The sequence below is a fragment of the Drosophila rhopaloa genome, unplaced genomic scaffold (assembly GCF_018152115.1).
Source record: "Drosophila rhopaloa isolate 14029-0021.01 unplaced genomic scaffold, ASM1815211v1 contig_115, whole genome shotgun sequence".
NCBI lineage: Eukaryota > Metazoa > Arthropoda > Insecta > Diptera > Drosophilidae > Drosophila > Drosophila rhopaloa.
Window position 1 is genome coordinate 7,458,206 of NW_025334990.1, and position 27,949 is coordinate 7,486,154.

The window sequence follows — 27,949 nt, forward strand, 5'->3', positions numbered from 1 at the left end:
AAAAGAAATTACGATCAGCCATAATACTCAAAAATTTATGTGCAGTGGCTTGTAACGGATTTTTTGAATTCATATCCACTGACGATTTTCGATAAAAAGCGAGCAGCTGTTAGTGCCGGCGCTGCCAGATCTGCAGAAAAGCCAATGTGAACAATAAAAAGCAATATAAAAGGTAAAAACAAGCGGCGTCGCGACTCGTGTTTACGTTAATAATAAATACGTACAGCGTTAAAACCGAGCAAGTTACAAGTTAAGATAGAAAAAACCGAGTGAGGAAGTGTGAGCGGACCTTATCGCTCAAGTTACGGCTTTGTTTAGTCCCTTATCAATCTATATACGAACATTATTCACTTTATATTTGTGGAAGTGTTGTGTAGGCATTTATGTTTGCTGGCATAAATCGTTTTCCCTTCTTCGAGGAAATAAACTGAACGGATTGTGTGGAAATACACACAGAAACAGAAGCCAAACAAGGGCCGCACTTTTCTTGGCAGTTCATTCGGCGATTGTCTCGGATGTTTATGTTCGGTCACCAGTTGCTCGATAGGAAGCTATGCCCTCCATTTCACGCCTTCGCCTGTCTTACCGCCGCAACGAGTTCCCCGAACCCGGCCTCCTGAATACCTGTAAGTAAACCTCCCACAAGATGTGACGGTTCTAGCTTCTGAAGCCAATAAGTTGTTTGTTCCGGTGAATGTGTTGCTTTCTAGGCTTAATCTTCTACAGTCATAATTCTAGACCATGAACCGTTATCAAAACATGGTGCTATGAAAAAAAAATAATTTATAATAATTATGAATGTACGTTGTTCATTCTTCATGATTCACCGGTTACGCAAACTACAGGGTTAATAGAGGTTTTAATAAAACTTTATATATGAAAGTCTGCGAAAAATTTAGTTAACATTAACATTTAAAATCATTATAAAAACTTATGTATGCACAAAGCTCAGATGTTGTGTGTGTGAACCATTTTTACGCCTCCCAAAAATAGAATTCACCAGCAAATATTGATAAAAAATTATGTGAATCTCTGCCGCAGACAATATAACAATATAACGATAAGATTACTTTTACAGCACCTGGATACCAAGTCAACATCAATGTTTAAAAAAAAACTATTAATAAAAAAAAATTTAGAGTTGGCCCATGAGGGGATCGAACCCGCGACCTTCGCGTTATTAGCACGACGCTCTAACCAGCTGAGCTAATGGGCCGCGGTGACTCGTTGTGGCCAGAATAAACTTAAGTTAGGGAAAGCAGTAAGCATTGGTTGTTGCATACTCTCGCCTGGAAAATGTAAAATATAAACAGTCGCATTTTCATAGTTACCCAATTTATCTCGTAGTTTATTTAATGCTTGCCCCACATACGAGCAGCGGGTAGTCCTCTGGGCGACACATATATTTTTGAAAACTCCTCATAGTCCACATCGGCTTCGGCTAAAGGGCTCGGGTATTCGTGGACCGAAGGCGACTGTGGGCTGTCCCTTTTCCTTTTTTCCTGCGGACGATCCGCAGTTGGCTTTTGACTTCGGTTCGGTTTGGACGTGTTTTTTTGTTCGGCTGCGGCCCTTTCCGCCAGCAGCAACTGTTTTGCCATTGCCGTGGGAAATCGTTGAAAGCGGCCCCGTAATCCCACTCCTTTTCGTACTTTTTGCAATTACGGCGTAGCGTAATTGGAGAGGTGTAAATACTCAATTTAGCACTGCAGTCGGGCACTTCAAGTCGGGAGTGCAGTTCGATAATCTGAAGGTTTCCGCCTTGAACGACGCTTTAATTATTTATACTGTCACAGATTTATGCTACGAAGATTGATTCCTGGCAATAAAGGCACTTGAAAGTATATAGATACTGGTATCTCCACCAGCCAAAGCGTGCCCCGACTTGATATGCGTGACAAGTAAACACCATTACCCCTGAATGTCAGAACTGCAATGAATTTTTGATGTATTAGCCGGAATTCAGTCCTTTAAAGTCGCTCGACTAATGGCAGCGTTTGGTTTGCCAGTTGTTCCGGTTCTCAACACCTGTCAGAGTCAAGGCCCACGAAATGGGAATGTGAATTTGGTAAAGGAAGTTGTTTTGGAGACAACCATGGAACCCCCCACCAAGTCAGAGGTTAAAGCCCTTACGTAACGAGATTGGAGGACGAGTTAGTAGCCACAAGTGCCTTGAGAGTGCCTGCAGACTTTGAACCCTGACCAAATAGTGCCTTGGGAGCAAATCCCTGATTGGAGAACCCGACATGTCGGGCAATTACCAGCGCCAGAGCCTGGAGCTCCGCAGTCCGGATCTTGGAACTATGGGCGATCCTGATGGACGTTTGCGGAATCTGTCGGGATCTTCGGCCAGCCAGCGCCGTCGGCAACAACGCGTGGCGCAGCAACGCCAGGATTCCTGGTTCCGGCACTCGATGCCGCCGGCCATTAACCGCGATTTCGAATCCCTGGAGCACCTGACGCCCCGCGCCTCGGATGGCCTGGATGAGCAGCTGGCCGCCTCCGTGTCGCATAGTGTCCATAGTGGTGGCAGCGTAACGCTTTGTGGACCAACGGATCACACCAGCATCCACCTGAACAGTGCCAACAGCAACCTGGGCTTCATCGACTCGGACACGCCCAATACCCCGGTGACCCCGATCTCTGGTCTACAGCCGCCAGCCTCCGTGTCCACCTCTGCGGCGGGGACTCTCTCCTCCCGTCGACGGTCGTCCAACCGCAAGGACTCCAAGGGCTCCATCCTATCACGGCAGAGCGGCAGGAGTCGGGTTTCTGTCCTGGCCCATCGGGGCCTGCGAATGACCGCCTCATTGCTGCGAAGGAAGCGCACAGAGTACGAAGGTGAGTGAGTGGCAGTTGGGGTGGCATCTGAATTCCCAAGAATCCATGGAATTCCATAGGCTATAGTCACCATCTGTAGGTTGCTGTAGATGCTGCTAGTGGGCCGGGGCATGGGCTCAGCCATCATCTCCCGACTTTGTCGCTTCTCTTTTGTAGTTTTGGATCAATACCGTTGGCGCCACGTAGTCTGTAGAAAAGGCGGAGCGAGGGTGCGGTTTTTCACTGCCAATGCCTCCCGGAGATTTGTTTGCCAACAGCTTCATTTGTTTAAAGGCCATTTTTTTCGATTAACCTGCTCTATACGTTTACTCTACCTATTTTTGAGTGATTGCGGCATTAACAAGATATATATTTTTTAATTGTTGATTTTTTTGCAATTACAAATCGTCTGTCGATACTTTATTTTGTTACCAGCAACAGTTGTAAAACTGAAAGAATAATTCGTATACTTTATAAGGACGATTTAAAATCCCCTCAGCAATGCAGTTTGAGCGTTGTTTAAAGCGTTGAGACACCGTTTCCTTTATTTTCTATGAAATCTGCTTGGGCGAAAATATATTAATAAAAGGGCTAGTATTAATATGAGGACTTACCTATCCATCAGCAACCTAAAGGTGCTGCGCCTTAGAACAAGCATCACAAAAACAATTATGCCTGAGGCGGAATGAACGTAAATAACTGCATTTATAAATATATATTTCGGAAAAGAATTATATTCCAGCACAAACTTCAAAATAGGAAGCACGATCACGGATACGCCCATTGTGAAAAATAACCTCAGAAACACTAAGAAACTGAAATAGGAATATATATAGAGTATCAGCATAGTTAAAAAATTCTAAAAGAATCCTACGTCTCAATGTTGAGATCCAGGCAAGATGTTGTCCTCTCCTTTCGGGTACAATTCTTAATTTCCCTCTTCACTTTCCTAATGTAAATCGCCGTCAGACTGAACATAATCCCATTGAAAATGCTTAGTATCAGAATCGGAAAATCATAGTACACCCAGGAGGATAAGTGCCAGACTGTGGGTGGAAAAAATAAAAGACAAAATTTAGCTAGATAAGGTGTCACTTTAAATTAAGTTCCAACTAATACATGCCTTTTACCGCGCAGACAGAAAATCCCATTAAGGGCATCCAATTCCATTTTTGGAGATCCTTCTCCCAAACTTTATTCATCACAAAAATGACTCCTGTCGGAATGGCAGTGGTGCCCCAAACAAAGGCGTTGTATTTCAGACACAGATATCGAGGCTCGTGTCGATTGAGCGAAGTGATCCATTTCCACAAATGGTAGCTGATAACAGAGAACCATATATGAAATGCCACATAGAAGAAGTATTTACTGTAAGCTGAGAGAAAGCAACGAATGTTAGTATGCTCATTCATGTAATAATTTTATCGAATTTTAACAACTAACCTGCTAGAGCGCAAATACCCTGTAATAAATTTAACTCATCCAGTGCAAAGATAAAGTTCCATATTGACATGCTAAACATGCAGCTGACTAGGCACTTTCCCAATTCATTCAAGAGCACCTTAACGTAAAGATATACTGCGATAGTGAGGATATAGCATACTATCGATATCAATATTACTGGGGGAACATAATCAGAAAGAAAGATTATAAGGAAACACATATTATTAGAACTCGGGTTTTATGTGATTTCGCATTTTTGGTCTAAATATTTCGGATTTTGTCTAGATATTTTGTAATATGTACAATATGTTAAAAGTAGAGGGGAACCTGCAAGTCTACATAAACTTTGACTGCCATAATTATACCCTTGCAGAGGGTATTATAATTTTGGTCAAAAGTGTGCAACGCAGTGAAGGAGACATCTCCGACCCTATAAAGTATATATATTCTTGATCAGGATCACCTCCTGAGTTGATATAGCCATGTCCGTCTGTCCGTCTGTCCGTCTGTCTGTCCGTCTGTCTGTTTCTACGCAAACTAGTCTCTCAGTTTTAAAGCTATCGAATTGAAACTTTGCACACACCCTTCTTTCCTTTGCACGCAGTATATAAGTCGGAACGGCCGGGATCGGCCGACTATATCCTATAGCTGCCATATAACTGATTGATCGGAAATGCCATAACTTTGGTGTTTGTAAAGTTAGGAAGTTGGGATTTTATATGGGTGTTATACTTGGCCAATCAATCCGACCTACCAAATTTCATAAGGATCGGCCGACTATATCCTATAGCTGCCATATAACTGATTGATCGGAAATGCCATAACTTTGGTGTTTGTAAAGTTAGGAAGCTGGGATTTTCTATGGGTTTTATATTTGGCCAATCAATCCGACCTACCAAATATCATAAGGATCGGCCGACTATATCTTATAGCCGCCATATATCTGATTGATCGGAAATGCCATAACTTTGGTGTTTGTTAAGTTAGGAAGTTGGGATTTTCTGTGAGTTTTATTTTTGGCCAATCAATCCGACCTATTAAATTTCATAAGGATCGGCCGACTATATCCTATAGCTGCCATATAACTGAACGATTGGAAATGCCATAACTTTGGTGTTTTTAAAGTTAGGAAGTTGGGATTTTTGATGAGTATTAAGAATGCATCTTGTGAATAATTTTGGAGAATATAATGTACATAATATTCTGCAAGGGTATATCAACTTCGGCTCCGCCCGAAGTTAGCTTTCCTTTCTTGTTCTCTTTCTTTTTGTTTATCATAAAACAAAATCAATCAGAATTGATTTTTGACAATATGTCAAGAAAATGTCTGGAAAATCACATAAAATCCTAAGACTAGTGGTCGTAGATGGCTGTTCTTACTCTCCAAGATCCATGGAGGAAGTCTAGGTCTGCAGTTGTGGAAAACAATCCATATGGACTTTGGAAAATCCGAGTTTAACTGGGGATAGAGGCAGTAATCATCTTGGTAGAAATACTTGTTTACCGTGTGGAGAAGTAAGGTTCCGTTCTAAACAGTTTTTATTAGAAACGCAGAAACAAATGGCGGATAGAAAGGCAAACCTTAAACATCGTGAACTCATCTTCCATCAGTTCAAGCACCTCGTCGCAAAGCTCAAATCGATCCCATATCACGGTTTTGTCGAGAATATTTATATCATTATTGCACTGTCCATCAACCGTCAAATTCTTGCGGGGACAACAGAACTTGACACATGGCCTTTCTTTGCAGATACAGGCTCTTAAATGTTTATCAACCAACTTCTTGGATCCATTACTCAGCTCTGTGAAATCGTATATTCCAACGAGATTGGCAGGGATGTAGCGTCCATTAAGCATAAAGGTGTCGTTAACATTTTTCAAATGGGAGCTAGAAATGGTTTCGGAGAATTCGCAGTCCGGTATATCTGCTCTTGATGTCTTTACGACAGTCAAAATAAGAATTATTCCGAACAATTTAAAAAACATACACATTTTGTATTTATAAACATTCTACCCAAGCGGCTAAACTGAACTGAGGCTCGATACGAATCTTTTGCTCCTTATAAAGCCTTCCATCGAATTCCATTAACTTTTGAAATCAACAAGAGAGAAACTAATTTCCGATAAAAACATAACGTAAATGTGTCACATGGGAATAATATTTTATGTAATATGTTCGCAATTTTATCAACGTTTGATGCTGATTAAAATCTTCAGAGTCCAAATTTCTGAACAAAATATAAAAGAGTATACACAACGTTAAACAGATGGCTTCTTGAATATAGATAAATGACTCCAGAAAAAGGTATACTGGAGTATATACAGGCGAATTGATCTGACCATGTCTGTTTGATCGTCCATCTGTCAGATTCTACGCAAACTTTAGTTTTAAAACTTTTAGATACCCATTACTCAGCTAAACAACTTAATATAAACATGCTATTGTATTGCGCCATATACCCCAAGACATTGGTACCACGGGCCATGAAAGGCGGAAAAGTAGGCGCTAGCCAGGCTTAAGCGTTTAATGGGTTTTTTGGCGTTAGAGTGGGCGTGGCAAACTTTTATTAGGCCAATCGATAGGTATTGACGAAACAAATACATATCAATTAAAATTTTCATAATAGCATCAAAACTGTGGCCACAGCTTGTGGCTTGTGGGCGTCAGAGGGGGCGTGGCACCATTTTGCGCTGCGTAGGAACGCCTAAAATCTACATGCAAAATGCCAATCTTCCAGCTTTTATAGTTTCCGAGATCTCAGCATTCCTACGGACAGACGGACATGGCTAGATCGACTCGGCTAGTGATCCTGAACAAGAATATATATACTTTATAGGGTCGGAAACGCTTCCTTTTACCTGTTACATACTTTTGCACGAATACAATATACCCTTTTACTCTACGAGTAATGGATATAACTACATTTTGCAAAAAGTCTGCTATCTGTTGCAGGTATTAATCTCATGTTGTAGCTCTCATAAGAACAATCGGGAAAAAAGGGAAATAAAATTATAACCTCTTTGTTTCCTAACAAATACCCACATACTGCCGGAGGAAGCAATTGATCCTTTGACAGCTATATAATGGTCGTATAGTCTACTTATTTGCATAAAAATAAAACTGAATTTCTGAATCATAAAATCTTCAAATAAAATCTTTTCAAAAAAAATTATTAGAGCAAACTCAATTTAAGAGCTATAATCTTCATTTGAGGTATCAAAAATTTCACAAAAGGAGCTCACTTAAATCAGTATAAAAAAAATAATTCAAAAATGCGCAAATTAAAAAGAATGAGATTTTCCATGCCACAGATATGTCACACGACTCTGTACTGGGCGTTGAGTATGCAAACCCTGTAACTGGCTTGCTATTGTCCCACAGCAATTCCCCGCCTGAATTTAAGGCCCCACCCAGTTGCCAACCCCTGCGGACTGACCCAGATTGAATGTACGAGCGGCATGGCCCACAGGAAGGGCACGTGCTGTTGCCGTATGTGTGGCATTGAGGAGTGGATTCACAAGTCACTGCTGTTGAGCAGTCAAATGAGCGGAAGCAGCAGTAGAAAAGAAAGCCCTGCCAGCTGCATTTACAACTACGAGTTGGTTTTTATTGTGCTTAACTTAAGCTAGACAGTGTTCTGGGCCTGAAGGACCCAGTTCCGCAATTCGGCCACATTGGCAAACACGCCAGGAAAATTGGCCAGAGCGCACTCCTTTCCCCAGGAGACGATGCCGACGAGCTGACCCCCGGATACCAGAGGTCCGCCAGAGTCACCCTGGCACGCATCCTTGTCGGCCGCCGCCGCACATATCATGGTCGTCATGATCGAGGAACCATATCCATAGGTGGAGCTGCCGCATTGCGTACGTCCAACGATTTTGGTGTCCACATAAAGCAGCGTCGATGAGGAGGAGCCGCCATAAGTGGTCTTTCCCCAGCCCGAAATGCTGGCCGCCACTCCGTGAGATGGTGTCACACTGGCCATCGCAATGGCCCTGATGGTGGAGCCAAAGGTCAGCATCGACTGCAGACGCACCACTCCAATATCGTTGACCTTGCTTGCCGTGTTGTAGCCCTCATGGACCTTAATGGCAGCCACCTGGATGAGAACGCCTCCATAGTTTCTGTTATTGGAGCCAGCTCTAATCCGAAGATTGGAGGCCGTGGACGGAGAAATCAGGCAGTGGGCGGCGCTTACGATGATGTTGTTGCTGATGATAGAACCGCCGCAGAAATGGGCACCATTACGCTGCAGGGAAACCTGCCATGGATGATCCGCAATGGACGTGGCTACGCCTCCCACAATTCTGCCATCCTGCGGCAAGTTAGGTTCCAGGCCCAAGGGAGTCACTGCGCCATTAGCGATGGCCAGCAGGGCAAATATAGTCACAATCTGGAGGAACATGTCTGTGGTGGCGCTCTTCGTCTGTGGATGGCTAACTAACGGCCCTCGAGGGCCTTTTATAGTCGCAGAGTGACGATTATCATTGGGTTCTGCCCGTGCGGATAAGGGAGTCAAATGACACGGCCATATATCATCGGTATCAGGTGCTGGCAGGATTAAGGGTGTATTAAATTACCAACTGGCAATCGATTTGCTAACCGACTCGGTGAGATAGGTCAGTTGCAGAGTTAAACCTTATCGTGCTTGTTTTGACGTCTCAAATTGGCCATAATCCATCTATTCTCTACTCTCTCAAGCGATTGCCTGGGCCTTACCAATTGTAAATATTTCAAATGCAGATTACTCTTTCCGCTCGGCGCACGAAAAACGTTGTAAATTGCATGGCCACTTACGCGTTTTGAATTGAACCGAAGGCCAAAACAGTCGTAGACAAGTGCAGAGTGGCTGATGCTTTTAATACGAACACACAAAAATATAAATAAGTACAAATCATGAATAACTCATTGGCCATTTGCTTCGCCTCCTAGCCAACTTTAGGACATGGGAAGTGCATTAAAAACAACTGACAGGTCCACACCCCTCTCCCCGGAAGGATACGGGCAGCCGTTTATTCCCCAATTAGGTTAAAAGTGTCACGTTCAGTTAACAACTTCCGCTGGTGGCTTGTGTTTGCTCAGTGTTGCCTTTGCAATATGGTCGTCGTGGTGGGCTGGAGTCGTAAATTGGGTTTAGTTCTCTGCAAAGCAAGCCTTGGACTCCGGCGGCATGCTTCGTCGCTGAAAAAAATAAGTCCATAATTCAAAATGGGATTCTTGGGAGCGGTATTTCCATTCTTACCAAATCGTTGTCGGACATTAGGCGTCTCTTCCAGCTGGTCAAACTATCCGAATAGGTGAAGTATTCCACCACCCGGTTGAAGGTGACGTGCTTCTTGGGCTTCGATTCCTCCTCGCCGCCGCCACCCCCATCACCTCCCGCTCCATCTTCCTCCTCTTCATCATCTCTCAATATTAGTATGGGCTTTAGCGCCAAGCTCGACTGCTCTTCTGACATGTTTTAAATTGGTAGAAAAATAAATATATTTATATATAATATCACAGTTTCAAATCTAATACAGTGAAAGGGTTTGAATGGTGACCACAGGTTATATAGTTGATTTCCATTTTCGGCAAAGTAAAAATAAAATATATAGTCATTTTATACCTTTTATTTTTTTAAACAAAACAAGAAAGGCCGCACTGCCTTTTTAGCTAATCAATTCAATATATGTAGAACACCTTCAGAAGTGCTATTTATAAAATGCAAGCGGGTTGAAATATCCAGTACAAACAAATGTGTATTTGCGACTTGGAAAAAGTTAAATACATCTTTAACTGCTTGGGTAATTGTAGGAGCAAGAACTATATATTTTTTGTATGATTTTTCTTAATATGTAAATCATGTTTTTTGTTTTGGTTGGGTAAAAAAAATATTTGTCAGAAGTGGGATTCGAACCCACGCCCTCAGAGAGGACCAGAACGCTCACACACTTTCGTTCAGAAAGCAAGATTTCAGATCTTGAGTCTGGCGCCTTAGACCGCTCGGCCATCCTGACACTTGATTTCGCAAGCGCTCAAAAACTAGATTTAAGTAACGCAAGCAAAATGAGAAAAAAACACCATAAATAAGGATTTTCCCTGTTTGCCATTCTATTGTCTAAAAGCGTTTTCAACTCGTTGCGCAGATAAGATCGCTCAATAAACCGTTTAGCTTGATTGCCAAAGCAAATTAAGATACCCCACACGCGCAGCAATAGAGCAGCTAAAGGGACGGGTAATTCAATCATCCTTGATGGCAAATTGAATTGACATTTCACTTAGCTGCCCTGCAAGAAATAGACCATGTTAGATCATCCTCGTCCGGTCCAAGTGACATCATCGCAGGATACTTGATGTAATAACGTGCACGGCATGAGATAACGTTAGTAGCCGTCCATAATTGGGATAAGCTTATATGAGCTAACACAAAAAGTGAGCGGGACATGTCCTATCAAACCTTTGTTAACTTTTTAATTTCCAAAGTGCATTAAAAAAAGAACAAAAAAATTCATCCTGGCCCATGAGGGGATCGAACCCGCGACCTTCGCGTTATTAGCACGACGCTCTAACCAGCTGAGCTAATGGGCCATGTTTAAATCTCCGCCAAATGCCGTATTAGAGTAAAGACCTGATTTAACAGACCTGCCAAGTAATACTATTAACAGTGCAATGTTATGTTATATGAAACTGTCATACAACATAGCAAAACTGTTCTTATACTGTTATACTCTCTGTATACGCGCACACAACTAGCGCTTCGGACAGCTCATTGCCATATGTCAGGATGGCCGAGCGGTCTAAGGCGCCAGACTCAAGATCTGAAATCTTGCTTTCTGAACGAAAGTGTGTGAGCGTTCTGGTCCTCTCTGAGGGCGTGGGTTCGAATCCCACTTCTGACAAATCTTTTTGCAATTTAAACGGTAAGTAAGGACTTCTTTAGAGATATATTATTAGTTTTTTTCATTTGCGCACTAAATTTTTTTAAAATATTAAATTTATATAGAGAAACAATTTTTTTGTTGCCTGCCATTTTGAAACCTTTTATAAACTAAAGTTTTATTTATTATTAAAAAGGTAAGACATCTGCATGCATTAGGGTAACTTGCTTAGTAGTCAAACACAAGTGATTCTCCAAGCCTAAATGACAAAAAATATTATGAGCTGGCTAACGGCGGTAACATATGATTAAAGCAAAGTTCTTAAGAATTGTTGTTTGATTTAGAAATGTTTGTTTCAAATTAGAAAGCTCCCTGATTTGTGAGTCAGTTGAACGTCATTCATTATTATAAATTATATTTATCTTATTTCATGGTAAATTAATGATCAGTCGAAATATTTTTTCGCCAAGAGTCAACACTTAGCGTTAGAAGTTAATTTTTTAAAGAGCTCTAGTAAAATTTTAAAATGATTCAAGAAATTAATAATTTATGTATATTCAGAAAAATTTAAACATTATTCATTAATAAAACGTTTAAACAAAAGCTTTTCTAAATAGGATTTTGGTTTGATTTTTGGATTTAAAAGTTAAATAGACTGAGCTTTCCAGACTTATAAGCCTTTTGGAAGCAAAGTACACATGGCCCATTAGCTCAGCTGGTTAGAGCGTCGTGCTAATAACGCGAAGGTCGCGGGTTCGATCCCCTCATGGGCCAGTCAGATTTTTTTTATAAATTTTTGGTGTCCTACCAATGCCAAAGGAAGATTAGCATTTAGCTTATTCTTTAGTCCTTTCAAACCATTTGTCAGCCTGACACCTAGCCTTCCAATTCTGACATGCAGATGTGTGATAACTAATTACTAACCGTATTGCGTGTATGTAAATCTTGATAAGCCATTAAAGGGCAGTAACAAAAGGCCAACCTATGGCTGAAATTGATTTCTTGAGCGGTTACTTCCCCAGGTCTGGCAACCCACCGCCGCCCGCTACTACAGAAATCAAAATACCCTCACCTCACAACGGCAAACACTTGATGCCAGGCTGCTCTGTTGCTTCGCCACTCGGCGCTCTCTGCTCAGTTGTTTGGTTTTTCAGCGTTTCAGTACTTCAGTCGCTTTCTGAACCGCCAAGCAAAAAGTCGTGCCAACGGACGGTACGGACGCATTTTGGACCGGTTAACGAGGTCGACGTGTTTAGCCAACGCGAATTGTTACTGGCAAAAGTAAATATTGTAAATCAGATACTTAGTCAGAATGTACGAGTGACTTTTCGGTGATCTCAGTGATGCACAGTCATCCGAAACACGAATCGCTTTCGGATATTAGTGACGGTTATTTGAATAAACCCACAAACGCGCGGCGAAAGGTCAAATGTAATTATCCGAGTGCTGGGTGGGACATTTGTTGCATGGACAACCACCACCCCACAGCGTGTTTCATATGCACGAAAATAAGTGTTGCCGCTTCAATTTATCGTTTGATTTTCATATGCTATGCTATGCTACGACCAATGAAGAGTAGCAGCTGTATAATCAAATGTACAGCACAGTGCACAGTGAAAAAAAATGTTTTGCAATTAAGGTTCCATATATAGATTTCGTGTATTAATGTACACGCGAAGATAATAAAAACACACATATGTACATCAAGAAAAACGTTTAATTATAATATTTGAATTTCCGAATCGAATATAATTTAGCATTTATTTAAAAAAATACAGAAATACTAACCTAGGTGGTGGTCTTTTTTATCTATGTAAAGGCAAATACAGCATGGAAAAAGCAATTTGAAAGCCCGCTTTATTGTCATCCATTCATTGACTATGGCATGGAAAGTCAGTCGATTCACTGTCGTACCGCTACACTCTGCTACTCTCTCACTCTCCCGATCCTCTCAATGTTAAGTACCGCTCTATCTTTTGTTTTGCAATTGCAATTGTTGTTAATTGTAAATGCTGTTCAGACCAGTTTTCTTTGCCATTTGTTGGCGTCATCGGTTTTACGCTCTCTTTTAGCAAGTCTTTTCCCTTTTATCGGGCATTAGCCGCATTTGCAGTTGCATGTGCGAACTAATTTGCTGGTAAATTGCATTCGTCCCATAGAAATCGAAGGGGTGTGTAGATCGGATCAGTTAGTGTTAACCGTTAAGTGCTGGGCGATATGTCATCAATATATTGGTGCGCTGGGAACTCGCAGATCCGCAGACTCGAAGGTAAACACCAGTGAGTCAGTTCGTCACCGTTGTGACACATATTTTGCATACTATGTATAGATGTATAGTATAGTTAATCCCCAGCTGATCACAGCCCATTGGTTGCCAAAATCATTGCTGTGTAGAAAGTCTTTTCTTTTATTAATTTTCGTCACTTTTGCTTTCATTTGCCAAACAAAAATTAATTAATGGAGAGCCGAAGGGAAAACAAAACATGTTTTGCTAAAAATACATGAAAATTAAAACTAATGACTTGACAATTTCGTCACGCTGCCCTGCACTTTCCATGCAGCTGGGAAATTTGAGGGGTTAGCACCTCTACTTTGACTCACCCTATACTTATATAAGAAGACAGAGTAGTAATCTAGCCTAGCATTACTCAAATGCCTTAACTCAAGTGAGCAGGAGTTCCATGGAAATGCGGGTTTTCGCAGGGGGCCAACTAAACAAACGATGACACAGCTAAGTAATGTTGGTTGATTGCCAATAATTCTGTATCGATTGTCAGTGGACGCCTTTGTCGTCTTGAGGATCCGACTTTACCTTACCCCTGAAAGCGGTGACACTGTCGAGTGTTTTCAGTGTATTTTCTATCTGTTTACTTTTCTCAGATAAGCAGTACAAGCACAGACGAAATGTACTGTACTCATTACTGCTGGGTAATAATTATCACCTGTCGTTGGGGAAAACATTCCCCAAACTCATTGCGTTTCGGGTGCTAAACTGTTTTGCCGGTTTAGTGCAACCCAAATGTTTAATTTAAGATCCCAGGCCTGCGACAATTACGACAGCTATATAATTAGTTCTGTTTTTCCACAGTAAAGATTGTTTTTCTTACAGTATGCACTCCCTTTTGGCATACTTTCGGTTGGATTTATAAGAAATCCACAAATAAGTAAATTCGCTTGGAATGAATCCAAAATACCTATTTATTCTTATGTCTATGGTGGTATTTTTAGACGCCGTCGCGGCTGGCAGAATAAATTTTAATAGCGTCGCAAATATGTATATATTTGTAGCCACATATGTTTTTGTTTACGAGATAGATCTACTTGAACCAATTTGCGTCAGACTCCATAAGAAAATAGGCAATTGAATTACCACCGGGCTTCCTTCATTTTCCCTAAATGTAGCTGCACTTATGAAAAATCTATAAATATTAAAGGCTAATTTCCCTCTATGTCCAATTGAGTATATAAATTGGTCGATTTTCAGCCCAGGTGTAATTGCGTTCGTGTGTTTGTATCAAGGTCATCAGGAGTTGATTACAGGTACTTATATGTGCTCGCAGAATGCAAGGTATTTCCCAAGAAACTGGAGCAATCGATAAACCCCAACGACCCTAAGTTGCAGTTGCCATATTCGAATGGGATTTCTAAATCCCCACACATGCACCGCCAGCGGAAAATCCTTTTGAATCGAACCCCTGATGGGCGTTTTAATGACTATGCGGCTGCCATAATTCGGTTTTTTGTTGTTGCTCTGGGTGACCATATAGTTATGGCCGGAAAACACGTAGCTCACACGTACAGTGCACGCAAATAGAATACTTCCTTTATCACTTGGTCAGCGCAGACAGCCCAAATGGCGCTTCGTTAGCTTGTGATTTCCGAGGTCGATGTTCGCTGGACTACCCTGCCCACCCCCGCACCTAATCGTATATTAATTTTTGTTATGGCTGTCTACCTGTCGTGTTTACCTACCGGCATGAGGCCAGGTTCCTGGGGGAGCTAGTCGGTTGTTAGGGTTAATTAATCCAAAGTAAATTGCACAGACACTGACTTAAAGCGGCTATGTAAATAGATTTAGGGATATCAGATTTCTTAATGCCATTTTTTAGCTGCATTTTGAATTATTGATTGGTTGTTTAGTTCCAATCTGCACCTAATTACAATTAAATTACCGGTTGAAGTAGACAGTTAATCAATATCGGGCAGTGAAAAAAAATAGCTGCAGATAAACTAAGTCTTTAGGGTGATAGATTGTCGACTGAAATCGTTTGCCCTCAAAGTAGTTTTTGTTGTCCATTTATAGTTTAAAAATTATGAAATCCTCAAAATTTGCAAAAACATAAAAGTTAACTTTGTTCAATTTTACTCAAGAAAAAATCGTTTGCCCACTTCTTCAAAGTCGTTGTTTCGAAGAAATAAAAAATGTCCATGTTTGCCAACCTCTTAAAAAGTTAGAAATAAAAACAAATCGTTTCTTCACTTCTTAAAAATAATAAATTTTCTCTTGTTATCAGGGTCAATTCGATTGTGGTTTGACGTTATAATGAGCCATGTGGTTTCTTTTCGCTTTCATAAAATCCGCGCTATGTACGTATAGATTTGATTAGAATTTATATAAAAATAAGATGTTGACCAAACAAAACTTATTCTGCCGAAAAATTTGGTTGTCCACCCCTTAAAAAAATGTTATATCAAAAAAATGTTTGCCCACATGGGATTTATAATTTTTTTGATTTATTTTAATATTTTACTTTTAAAAGTTGGGTAAACATGTGAATTTTTTCTTTTTTTCGAATAAATATAAATAAAATTTAAAATATAAATTACACACTTACGAAAAGCATCAAACAATCAGGTATTAGGAGCACTTTTGATTATATTTTTCAGTATTGATTTTCTTTAAAAACCTTCGCTGATATTTATATCTAGTTAATAATGAGAACAATTTCAACGGAGCCTTTTAATCAGACTTATGAATCACATATAGGGCCATGTTAAAATTGTTGAATCATTGTTAATAACTGCAGCTGTTTCAATATAAAGATCGAGTTTTTTGATGTACATACACGTCAGTAGATTATATGATTAAACGATTTAATGAGCAAGATTTTTCCTTAAAGCAATATAAGTGACTAAAAGATGCTTGCGCGTAATGAAGTTGAGTAACTGCCAAATCTGGCGTGCAAGTTTAAATAAATGTAAATATGCGGGGTTTCACCCTTCAAAATTGCTTTAAAAAAAATGTGTTCAGTTGTTTCCATGTGCATTGTATACACAGCAAGCTATTGAAAATCAAGCAAATAATTAATTAAAATGACAGTTGAACGTAAAATCCAAAGTGCAAAAGAATTTCGCGCTTGCGAGAAGTCTCAGCGGTCCTTCGATTGAACTCTAAAAAACGTGTCTCTAATTAAAACGTGTCGCGGCGCAGCAGATAAGATCTGGAAAGTGAGTGGAAAGTGTGAAGAAGTAATTGCAGTGTGATTCATGCGAGTCGCGGAGCCATGTAAGAATGGCGGACTCCGGCAAAAACGAGAGTGGCGGACACAACGGAGCGGGCAGAAATCGCAACCCCGCCCAAAATGGGCGCAATGGACACAGTCAGTCCGTGGAAAATCCGACCGGCACCCAAGCCACCTTCGAGGACCGGAGTTTGTGGCCAAGCTTACAGGCTTGGATTGGCGGCGGTGTTCGGCGAATGAGGAGCCAAGTCCTTCGACGGACAGCTACCACCGGTCCAGAGGTCGCTCCGTCCGGAGGAGAGGACAGACTTCCGCCTGGAGCACGGTCGGAGGACACCGATCAGGCGTCACCATCCAGGAGCGGAAGTGGTGTCACAGAGACCGACGGCAGCAATCCTCATCGAAGGCTGAATGAACCATCAACGGCGAGCAGTAGGATATCCATGAAAAATCTCCTTAAAAAATCTGGCCTAGGAAGGAAAAAACGAAAAGGTTCTTATATTTTCTACTACAATATTACAACAACTTATACAAAACATTCTTTCAATTCAACTTTCTAACTTGATCCTACTTTTGTAAGTCCTGAGACTTGATCAACAAACCCCAAACACTTATTCCAAAAATCCTATCACAAGTCATAAACTATACTTAAAGATCTGTTTAAACAATCTAATTAAAATATCGCGTTTCTTAAATTGAGAACTACGTCAATACCAGAGTCAAGAAAATAGTTTATCTTGCAAAACTGCTTTTAGAACTGCAAAAAACATAACTTCCAAATTCCGGTTGACAAAATCGCTTTGTTAGTCATGACATTTTTCCGGAAAAAATCTTTTTTTTGGTCATTTGTTTTTTTTAATTTTGTTTTTCAAGTTGCTAATCTCGGTTTTTAAAGAAATTTCTACTGATAATTGTGACATTATGGTTGTCAGGGGTAGGTCTTTGGTCGAGTCTTTTATACAATTATGATTTCCCTTATTGTAAAGGGTTTTTTCCAGTGCGCAGACGCGTTCTCTCTCGTTCTCCTCCCCCTTGTTTATCGCTCTTTGTTTTGCTAGTATAATTCATTCGCTTTCGCTTTTGCTCCTGCATTCACAAAACCCCTGCGTTCCGAAACTCCCTGGGTGGTACGCAATGTTTTGCGTTTGCTGATGATTCGTAAGCTTTATAAGCTCTTATAAGAATGCACTACGTAGTTTTGGGGGACGAGGGGTGAACTTAAGGGGTTCCCAACCTGAGCGTAAAAAGGGGGTAACCCCACCTAACCCATCCCATTGTCCTTTCTGGGTCTTCGAGCACGTTGAAATTTTATTTCAGTCGTAGTATCGGAGCTCAGGAGAGCGGACGTAGTGAAAAGTTCGCCGTTGTAAAACAGTGTTCTCATGTGGAAAAATATTTATCTACCTTTGAAGGAACTGCGAGTAATCGCTTGTCAATCAGTGTCACCAAAGCAATTACTAAATACATCCAATTGTTGAAATCGAATTCGATTAATCAGTAAGCCAGTACATCACGTGCTTAGTCAACATAATTGCGACAAATCGATACCTGAAGGGGAAGATTAGTCCAGACACGTTGCCAGGTGATGGATGCGTAAAGGTTATACGCCCAAGATGCTAGAAAAGAAAAACTAAAGAACCACTTTAATTAAAAGGCCACATAGTTATCCAAAGAAATCACTTTCCTGGCTGTGTGTATATGCAAATGTGCATGCCACAGAATCCCCCGTATACGGGATGGAAAATGTGTTTTCTTATACGCAGTGATTGAAAAAAGGGAGCGCAGGCGCCATCCCACGGAACTACTCTTATACGTCTCTCGACTGTCACGCCCACTTGTGGCTTGTTATTCTTGCTGAGCCAGTGACCTGGAGCTGTCCTCCATCCTGGGGTTTCCCAAGCGGAGTCAGGAGGAGACCGCCGGCGAGAGCATTGCCTTCGTGCCCGTGGGCGATTGCGATTCTGGATCCGACGAGCTGCCAGGGCCCGAGGAAGAGGAAGCGGAAGCGGAAGAGGAGACGGTGGAGTCGGTGGTAGCGGCACCGTCTGGGAATCGATCAGGACGCTTCCGGTGTCCCGCCCTTTTTCGCCGGGTCAACATGGACTTGAGAAATGTCTACAAGGCGTTGCGTATTCGTTGGAGTCGTAAGTGTCAAATCTGGACAATTTTTTATACACCAACGTCCCACAAAATTAAATAGAGAAAGGAAAAACCAATCAAGAATTATACTGTGATAGGAAAAAGGGTTTATATGGGGCGACATCAGAAAATTTGTTGTTTCTAGTGCATTTTAAATTGTTTTCAATGATCTGTTTTGATTGGAAGTTTGTTCTTAATCAACATCATAAAATATAACATCTTAATAAAATAACGCTCATGATATTAGCACAATGCTTTAGTTTTATTAAAGCAGGCTGTGTTCTAGCCTAGCTCTTTTATTTCATCAAAATTTTAAAAGTCCGTCCACTATGCTGGTGAGCTGCCCGATTGTTAGTCCAGTTAAGAAACTGGTTGCAGAACTCAAGAAGCACCACATCATACCCAAGCTGTTGGTCTGCAAACCCACGGAGGTGATCACTGTGCTATATCCCTGCGACATTGTGATCACTCCGGGCATAACTGTGGTTATTACCGAGGTGGTCAACCAGCCAATCATCCGGTTCAAGGCCGACCTGGAGCGGTTCTATACGCTGATGATGATCGACCTGGACGTGCCACCGAACAGCGAGTGGCTCATCTGGCTGGTGGGCAACATTCCGGGCTGCGATGTGGCCTTGGGCCAGACGCTCGCGGCTTACCACAACCGACGGTCCATGGAGGGTAAAAGCATCCATCGAATCGTCTTCCTGGCCTACAAGCAGTATCTGGAGCTGGACTTCGACGAGATCCTCATTCCCGAAGGCGACAATACGCGTCGCACCAAGTTCAATTGCCACCGATTTGCGCGGAAGTACGCCTTGGGCAACCCCATCGCCGTCAATTTCTATCAGGCCGAATGGGAGTGGCGATGGACACCCCAGTTTATGAGCGTGGAACACGAAATCGAATAAAGTGGCCAAGTGTAACACGTTTCTGTACTTGTTTTGTGTTTGAAAGGATTTTTAAAAAAGGATATTGGTTCCAAGTATTTTATGTTGTGGCTTTTTAATTATTTGGTTAAATATATGTTGAGGTATAATATTTGAATTGTTTTGGTTTATGATTCGAGCTACATTTAGGTAATAGACATTAATCACCTTCTAGATTTCGTTACGGCTGATAAATACATATATACATACATTCAAAGCACTTATTTTAGTATTTAACAGATAATCGTCGAATTGAGTTATGAAACATGTAACGATCGTTATCATTAATTGTAGCTTTCAACAGATAATAAGCGATAACTAATCACCAAAAAATAAGCAGTTGATTGAAGCATCGCTGGCCACAGTACCAAATGACATGTAGTGCTCCGCTTACTCCCATTATTTCACCCATTAACCGCCCTTTTAATGAATACTTCCAGATGATGAGGACTTCACCTCGTCCGCCGGCTACGATGCAGATGATGGGGAGAGGCGTGTCATAATTATTAATGGGCCACAGCCCTCTAAATACTGTAATAATCGCATAACGACGGCGAAATATAGGTGAGTGAGCGCCCACCGTTTGTCACTTATCAATTATCACGACCTAAATTGGTGGATTAAGCCCAAACTAACCGACAATTTTTCTCGCACGCTTGCAGTTTTATCAGCTTTTTGCCCGCGTTCCTGTTCGAGCAGTTTCGGCGTTATTCGAACTGCTTTTTCCTGCTAATTGCCTTACTGCAACAAATCCCGGATGTATCGCCGACGGGTCGATACACCACCTTGGTGCCGCTGATGTTTATCCTGTCGGTGAGCGCCATTAAGGAGATAGTCGAGGATATTGTAAGTGCTTAAGCTTGGAGTAATCCCACCCTTCTAATGCATATATTAATGTTAATTGCTGATCAGAAACGACATCGAGCAGATAATGAGATCAATCATCGATTGATCGAACGCCTGGATAGTGGCTCCTGGAACACAGTGCGTTGGTCCGAGCTGACAGTGGGCGATATCATAAAAGTGGGGATCAACACCTTCTTCCCCGCCGATCTGATTCTCCTGTCGTCCAGGTGAGTTCGCAAAGTTAACCCCAATTAGCAGACAATTCACCTCCGTTTCGCCCACAGTGAGCCGCAAGCCATGTGCTTCATAGAGACGGCCAATCTGGATGGTGAGACGAATCTGAAGATCCGGCAGGGACTGCCAGCCACTGCTGGACTGCTAGAGACGAAGGACCTGCAGCGACTGGAGGGCAGGATCGACTGCGAGCTGCCCAACCGGCATTTATACGAGTTTAATGGGGTTTTAAAGGAGACCGGAAAGCAGTGAGTAATTCATGTATAAATAGCGGCTATTGGAATAGTTCTAGAAACACAAAAACAAAACAAACTAATTTTCAAAGATGTAAACAAAACTAGATACACATTTCACAACCTATTTTAGGAACGTTGTACCATGTAAGATTTTATCTTTTATTCATGTAATGTTTATGAGAATATTTCAAAAACAAGTGCGATTTTATACTATAATTTATTGTATAAATGTTTTTATCTCTCTTATTTAAAATATGTATATTTATTATATTACTCGTGTAAATTACTTTAAGAATTCCGTAATCTTGAATGCATCTGTTTTTTAAAAATCTTAAATATGTATTTTCTCTATAAAACTCACAATATTTTCTTTTCTTGTTGCAGACCTGCTGCTTTGGGCAATGATCAGGTGCTCCAACGCGGTGCCATTCTAAGAAACACGGCTTGGGTGTTCGGAATTGTGGTCTACTCCGGCCAGGAGACGAAGCTGATGAAGAACTCTACCTCGGCACCATTAAAGCGCTCCACCGTAGACAAGCTGACCAACACCCAGATCCTCTTGCTGTTCATGATCCTCATCTCGCTGTGCATCACCAGCGGTCTGTGCAACCTGTTCTGGACGCGGGAACATTGGGAAACGGACTGGTACCTGGCGCTGAGCGACTTCAAGACCAGGAGCCTCGGCTACAATCTGCTTACCTTCTTCATCCTGTACAACAACCTTATCCCTATCTCGCTGCAAGTGACTCTTGAGCTGGTGCGATTCCTCCAGGCCATCTTCATCAACTACGACATCGAGATGTACCACGAGCAGTCCAACACGCCGGCCATGGCCCGCACATCTAATCTGAACGAGGAGCTGGGCATGGTCAAGTACATATTCTCGGACAAGACGGGCACACTCACGCAGAACGTGATGGAGTTCAAGAAGTGCTCCATCGCCGGTTATGTCTACAAAACCGAGCGCACGCCGGAGGAATCGCAGCTGGTGCAGAATATCCTGGGTCGCCATCAAACGGCCGCAGTGATCGAGGAGTTTCTGGTGCTGCTGTCCGTGTGCCATACGGTTATACCCGAGCGCAAGGAGGACGGCACCATAATCTACCACGCCGCCAGTCCGGATGAGCGGGCGCTGGTGGAGGGTGCCCAGAGATTTGGCTACATTTTCGATACGCGCACACCGGAGTACGTGGAGATCAATGCTCTGGGCGAGCGGAAGCGGTACGAGGTGCTGAATGTCCTGGAATTCACCTCCACGCGGAAGCGCATGTCGCTGATTGTACGGACGCCGGACAACAAGATCAAGCTATTTTGCAAGGGAGCGGATACAGTGATCTACGAGCGGCTGGCTCCCCAGGGTCAAGCTTTCCGAGACCAGACGTTGCGGCATTTAGAGGAGTTTGCCTCGGACGGTTTGAGGACCCTATGCCTGGCGGTGGCTGATATACGGCCGGATGTGTACCAGGAGTGGCGCCAGACCTTCCACAAGGCCTCGGTGGCGATGCAGAATCGGGAGAGCAAGCTGGAGGATGCGGCCAACCTGATTGAGAATAATCTCCGTCTATTGGGTGCCACGGCAATCGAGGATCGGTTGCAGGATGGTGTGCCGGAAACGATTGCTGCCCTGCTGGACGCTGGCATCTATATTTGGGTGCTCACCGGCGACAAGCAGGAGACGGCCATCAACATTGGCTACTCCTGCCGGCTGATCAGCCACTCCATGGACATCATTATCCTCAACGAGGAGAGCCTTGATGTGAGTGGTTTTTAAACATTTTATTTTCATAAAATTCCTTTGAAAGACCTATTCAAACATGAACATTATTCCCCAGGCCACCCGTGAAGTCATTCATCGTCATTATGGAGAGTTCAAGAGCTCGTCGGCCAAGGACGCAAATGTGGCACTGGTCATCGATGGCACCACCCTAAAATACGCCTTGAGCTGCGACCTGCGCAACGATTTCCAGGACTTGTGTCTCCTATGCCGGGTGGTCATTTGCTGTCGAGTGTCGCCCATGCAAAAGGCCGAGGTGGTCGAGATGGTCACCCAGAGCACGAACGCAGTGACCCTGGCCATCGGTGATGGAGCCAACGACGTGGCCATGATCCAGAAGGCGAACGTGGGCATCGGAATATCTGGAGTGGAAGGTCTACAGGCGGCTTGCGCCTCGGATTACTCTATCGCCCAGTTTCGCTATCTACAGCGATTGCTTCTGGTTCATGGGGCTTGGAACTACGCGAGGATCTCTAAGCTGATCCTGTACAGCTTCTATAAGAACGTGTGCCTGTACGTCATTGAACTGTGGTTCGCCCACTACTCCGGGTGGTCGGGTCAGATCCTCTTTGAGCGCTGGACCATCGGTCTTTATAACGTGCTCTTCACGGCCATGCCGCCGTTTGCAATGGGACTGTTCGAGAAGTTCTGTACGGCGGAGACGATGCTTCGATATCCGATGCTCTACAAAACCTCGCAAAATGCGAAGCTATTCAACGTGAAGGTGTTCTGGATTTGGATATTCAATGCGCTGCTGCACTCGGTGTTTCTCTTCTGGCTGCCTCTGGCCGCCTACTCGAGCGAGGTGATCTGGGGCGATGGCAAGACCAGTGACTATCTGTTGATGGGCAACCTGGTGTATACGGTAAGGGTCTTCAACATCTTTACTCTCTATATAATTAAATATAAATATCTTTCTGTACCTGCAGTATGTGATCGTAACGGTTTGCCTGAAGGCCGGACTCATCACGAATTCTTGGACCTGGCTGACGCACCTGGCCATTTGGGGCTCCATAGTCCTGTGGTTCGGATTCCTGTTGATCTACAGCCATGTGTGGCCAACGTTTAAGTTCGCCAGCAACTTCCGCGGCATGGACATCCAGCTGCTGTCGACGCCAGTTTTCTATTTCGGCCTGTTGCTGGTGCCCATCACCACGCTGCTGGTAGATGTTATCTGCAAACTGTGAGTAGATGAGATTTAAACCATTAAACTCAAGTTGAATCTTTGGTTTGTGTTTCAGGGTACATAACACCGTGTTTAAGACGCTCACGGAGGCCGTTCGCGAAACGGAGATCCGACGCAGCGATATCTCCGAAGTGATGAACGAGCCGCGATCTTCGTAAGTATCGAAGCAATCGCCTTCCAGACCCCAGTAGTCACGCTTTTCCTCCGGGCCGGAGGGTCCCTTACATACCTCCATATGTATTTAGTTTTTGTTTGTCCAAAAACAAAACCAAACTATACTTTCAATTTGAATTGTTGCGCATTTGCTGAATATTAACTAGACCCCTAAGACGTTGATATTTCTACAACCCCTATCCTACCAACCCGAATCAAGGCTGATTGAACATATGTGCCTGCACTCAGTATCCTGCTTCTTGTAGTCGTTGCACCAATATGGAATCCTACCTTAGTTATTATTTAGCGTTTGTTTGGGCCATATATGCATTAACTTAATCCAATTCATTCCGTTATCGCACTGCCACCTCCTCGAATTGTGTTTGTTCGACATTCGATGTATGTTAGTGCTTATTACGTAAAACGAAAGACTCATCTTGAACATTGGCCAACGAAAATTGCTCCAAATATACCTAAAAGTGAACACACAAAGAAAAACAAACACGAAATGTTAACCCAGGATATGTGTAAATAAGGAAACGGAATACAAATTAAACGGTTTAAAAGAAAAAAAACAGACAAGGAAAACTGACATAGTCTTAGCTGATAAATGTGTAAATAGTTTTAGAGATTAGAGTAAGATAAGTTGTTTAATACTTTCTCTTCTCGTCATTTGTTAATCCCTCACTGTGTTAATTCATATGTAACATCTCTAAATACATATTTAAACATAGCACAACTAGCCAATAAAATATACCCAGTTTTAGACATAAATGTTATGTAATTATCTAGTTTGATACGCATTTTGTAGACTTTATTGAGCAATTTTGAATGCAATTAAAATTTAAATTGAAGCTACAATTGGCTGTGTTGAGGTCATCTCGCCTAGCTATTGTCATTGAATAAAATCAGTCCATTTAAAGAAACAAACACAATTTTATTGAGTTAAGACAATTCAGCCAGCATCAATCAGAATCAGATTTACTCAATGTTCGACCGCATCACCATGAGCAAGTATCTAATGAATTGAAATTCCCTAAAATGTAATCTCTCTGTCTTCCTCTATCCCCCATCAATCCCTGACGGCGATGGTTGTCCCTTGAATCCCAATCCATGCATTCAATCGATCCATAAACCCATTCAAAATCCCTGCACCCATGCAACACATTAGTGACTCTGGTTTCGGATACGCCCTCGGCAAGTTGATAAGATCCAGCCACGCCCTGCTCTCTCATGACCAGCGCACCAATCCGGAGCCAAGGTCCAGTGTGGAGTCGAACCTGCGGGTGGAGAACCTGGAGCTGGAGGTGGACACGGAGCAGCAGCAGCGGAACCGGCAGCGGCAGAAGTGGCGGGGGGTGGACTGACCTTTGCAGAGACCCGGGGTACCAGGACCACCGCCACTTCCCCCACGACGGCCACTCTGCACATGTGAAGGCTACGCTCCACATCGAAGGCAAAGCAAATCGAATTATTTTACTAGTGTTAACCTGTATCTGATAAGTGTGCATTGTATAGTATCGTAATACGCATTCCGAGTGGGACTATTTCCCGTTTTCGCATCGAGTACCTACTAAGAACTATCGAGTTCATATCATATATCCATGTGTATATGCTAGGGCTTTATACATCGCATACTGTATGTGCTAACAAACTATTTGCCAACTGTGATAGTGTCTAAGGAGTAGCCAGGAGGTTAGGCACGTAGGATAGGCCAATAATCAGGGAATGTTCTTTTGTGAGCTGAGTTTTCCGTCATTCCCAACAAGCTGAGTTACTTTATGTATTTTTAATCGTACCTATGTGTTAGCTGGATGTATAACATACACTTTTAAGAAACTTGTCAGGTTGTAAAAACGTTAACGAACCCAGTCGCGAATGTTCCGTTCGATCCTACTAAACAATCTATGATTAACCAACCGATATACATACTCATCCCAACGTTATTGGAATGTGATGGTACCCAGATGATATGTATGTATCAGTTTTGAATATATGTATCCCGCACCGTCCACCCCAGCTTGCATGCTACTTAATTCGGCCAATGATATATATACTAACTCTATGGCTGCTGATTGATTTAATCCGATCCGATATGATCCGATCCGATCCGCTCTGCACTTATGTTGTATGTACTTATGTTTTATTTTGTATTACTCAACACCCAACAAAGCGACTTAACCAATCACACCCAACACCTACTCGCAGAACCCAAACACACCTAACAATAACTAATCACTATATATAATTTAATAAAAGTCAAAGAGTCAACAGCAAAATTTTGAAAAATGTTTATTTGAAATTTCTCTGAACGTTTTCTGCGCTAATGTCTGTGTGCGCAGTACCATGTATGCCTTGGGATCGATAATTCGGTGTAAGTAAATCGTAGATAAAGCTGAAAATTCATATCTACACCTACAACACGATACATCCACACACCCACTATGTCACATCACCCAGTCACAGGGGTCTTTACTGGGTTCCCCTTCTCAGGAGGGTGATATATGAATAGATAGGACCTGAAACTTGTATAACACTTTATTGTAAGGACCTTTTGTTTTATGTAGTGTCAAAGATTCGTTGTAATTTTTATCTCCAGAATCGTATCGTATTTATTTTATTTGCCAACTTTAAAGTATGTAGGCTCTATTCCATTTATTACGTATTTTGCATGCCCCTTCGATTTGGTAAACACCTCGTTTCTCATCCTGATTTGATTATATGTATGCTCCTTCGCAAAAAGCCCCCAGAAAATCTCCATTCCGTAGAATTCGGATTGATCTTGCAACCGCAATTGCAAGAACTGTGTAAAGTGCTAACAATTCAAAATGGAAACCCATCCCGAATTAACATAATAAGCTCTCCCCCCACGAAATTGAAACCCTTTACTAAATCATAACCGACCCGCTCAAAAATTAACCCAACAGATTCACGGAAACGGCCCGGCTGCTACGTAATGTCTTTACCCGTCGTGCCAACACGAGAGTCGAAACGGAGCTAGAACTATCGCGTGAGTACCACTACCACTCAGTTCCAGGAACATAGCAATTAGTGTTAGGACTCCTCGAGCAGTAGGTCCGCATCCCGGGTATCGGGGCATCTCCCCCTTAGGGGCTCCTTCAGAAGGAGAACCATGAGACACTGGGACCACACTCACACATTACAGACTCCATACACAACATCTTGTGATATAATTTCTGTCTACCAGATTGTAACCGACCTTGTCTACCTCCCCAGATGGCTATGCATTTTCCCAGGAGGAGGGCGGAGCTGTGCCGCAGTCTATCATTATACGTGCTTATGATACGAATCTGCCAAAGCCCGAGGGAAACTAAACCGGAAATGCTGGGAGTACGGATCTCACGGTGCACATGTATATAGGAAACCGCAAGGAACTACGTCAACATTTAGATTTGAATTGGTATTTAGAATTCACCAGATAAGAGCACATTTCTGGTAGGCCAAAAACACACACCACATTTATTCTCTACGTGTCTTACACTTGCAGTAATCGGAAAACATTTCGTAGAAGCCTCACAACATTGAATATTGCGCATATACGTTTATCTATCTTTGCTGTTATTTATTTTGTAAGATCGAGAACAAAAAAACATATTTAAGAGGCTAGAGTTCGGTCTTTCGTATCTGTCCTTGTCCTTGGCGCAGCTTTGTGATACGGATTCAGACTTGCATTCTTTTTTTAAAAGTCTATCTCTAAGTAAACTGTAAACATTTGTACCTACATATGCATTACATTATTGTGAATTTCAAATACATATTTATGTCGGCAAAGGTTCTGTATTTTTCGGTTACTGAACCATTGATATTCATAGGAAATAAATCATATTTCTCGTACGGTATTAATG

General features: G+C 42.3%; 4 protein-coding genes and 5 non-coding genes across 27 annotated transcripts; 4 read left to right on the forward strand and 5 right to left on the reverse strand.

Annotated features, from left to right (window-relative positions):
• The first annotated feature begins 155 nt into the window (after positions 1 to 155).
• Positions 156 to 27,943, forward strand: LOC108042596 (probable phospholipid-transporting ATPase IA). 19 transcript variants are annotated; one of them, XR_006417233.1, is made up of 12 exons: positions 1,695 to 2,841; positions 20,095 to 20,218; positions 20,317 to 20,500; positions 20,567 to 20,727; positions 20,785 to 20,982; positions 21,355 to 22,726; positions 22,803 to 23,609; positions 23,674 to 23,927; positions 23,986 to 24,084; positions 27,011 to 27,093; positions 27,321 to 27,504; positions 27,592 to 27,943. XR_006417233.1 is itself a non-coding variant. In XM_044456483.1 (12 exons), exons 2-12 carry the CDS (start codon positions 16,637 to 16,639, stop codon positions 27,416 to 27,418), a joined length of 3,822 nt encoding a protein of 1,273 aa, XP_044312418.1. In that variant the 5' UTR covers positions 12,292 to 12,555; positions 16,403 to 16,636; the 3' UTR covers positions 27,419 to 27,943. The 19 variants fall into 19 exon arrangements, 18 of the variants coding, with proteins under 18 accessions (XP_044312419.1, XP_044312420.1, XP_044312407.1 ...); XM_044456483.1 differs by lacking the exon at positions 1,695 to 2,841 and adding exons at positions 12,292 to 12,555; positions 16,403 to 17,078 and having other exon boundaries at positions 27,321 to 27,943; XM_044456485.1 differs by lacking the exon at positions 1,695 to 2,841 and adding an exon at positions 157 to 626 and having other exon boundaries at positions 27,321 to 27,943.
• Trnai-aau lies at positions 1,143 to 1,216 on the reverse strand. Its single transcript has one exon. It is a non-coding gene; the product is annotated as a tRNA-Ile (tRNA).
• LOC108040303 (trypsin alpha-3) lies at positions 7,846 to 8,701 on the reverse strand. Its single transcript, XM_017117726.2, has one exon. The coding sequence runs from the start codon at positions 8,667 to 8,669 to the stop codon at positions 7,890 to 7,892; it is 780 nt and encodes a 259-aa protein (XP_016973215.1). The 5' UTR covers positions 8,670 to 8,701; the 3' UTR covers positions 7,846 to 7,889.
• On the reverse strand, positions 9,104 to 9,768 carry LOC108040310. Its single transcript, XM_017117739.1, has 2 exons — positions 9,507 to 9,768; positions 9,104 to 9,445 (listed from the first exon to the last, which is right to left on the reverse strand). Exons 1-2 carry the CDS (start codon positions 9,720 to 9,722, stop codon positions 9,398 to 9,400), a joined length of 264 nt encoding a protein of 87 aa, XP_016973228.1. The 5' UTR covers positions 9,723 to 9,768; the 3' UTR covers positions 9,104 to 9,397.
• On the reverse strand, positions 10,143 to 10,263 carry Trnal-caa. Its single transcript has 2 exons — positions 10,226 to 10,263; positions 10,143 to 10,187 (listed from the first exon to the last, which is right to left on the reverse strand). It is a non-coding gene; the product is annotated as a tRNA-Leu (tRNA).
• On the reverse strand, positions 10,761 to 10,834 carry Trnai-aau. Its single transcript has one exon. It is a non-coding gene; the product is annotated as a tRNA-Ile (tRNA).
• Positions 11,025 to 11,145, forward strand: Trnal-caa. Its single transcript has 2 exons — positions 11,025 to 11,062; positions 11,101 to 11,145. It is a non-coding gene; the product is annotated as a tRNA-Leu (tRNA).
• Positions 11,825 to 11,898, forward strand: Trnai-aau. Its single transcript has one exon. It is a non-coding gene; the product is annotated as a tRNA-Ile (tRNA).
• LOC108037142 (protein D2) lies at positions 18,946 to 19,698 on the forward strand. Its single transcript, XM_017113645.2, has one exon. It carries the CDS (start codon positions 19,055 to 19,057, stop codon positions 19,634 to 19,636), a length of 582 nt encoding a protein of 193 aa, XP_016969134.1. The 5' UTR covers positions 18,946 to 19,054; the 3' UTR covers positions 19,637 to 19,698.
• Positions 27,944 to 27,949: the final 6 nt, after the last annotated feature.

Excerpts from the sequence above, each read along its gene's own strand:
- LOC108042596 (XM_044456472.1), top strand. The coding sequence starts at position 2,247 with ATGTCGGGCAATTACCAGCGCCAGAGCCTGGAGCTCCGCAGTCCGGAT. Across the intron at positions 2,842-20,094 it reads GAAGCGCACAGAGTACGAAG|ATGATGAGGACTTCACCTCG; the intron begins GTGAGTGAGTGG and ends GAATACTTCCAG. Across the intron at positions 22,727-22,802 it reads TCAACGAGGAGAGCCTTGAT|GCCACCCGTGAAGTCATTCA; the intron begins GTGAGTGGTTTT and ends ATTATTCCCCAG.
- LOC108040303 (XM_017117726.2), bottom strand. The coding sequence starts at position 8,669 with ATGTTCCTCCAGATTGTGACTATATTTGCCCTGCTGGCCATCGCTAAT.
- LOC108040310 (XM_017117739.1), bottom strand. The coding sequence starts at position 9,722 with ATGTCAGAAGAGCAGTCGAGCTTGGCGCTAAAGCCCATACTAATATTG. Across the intron at positions 9,446-9,506 it reads TAATGTCCGACAACGATTTG|CGACGAAGCATGCCGCCGGA; the intron begins GTAAGAATGGAA and ends TATTTTTTTCAG.
- LOC108037142 (XM_017113645.2), top strand. The coding sequence starts at position 19,055 with ATGCTGGTGAGCTGCCCGATTGTTAGTCCAGTTAAGAAACTGGTTGCA.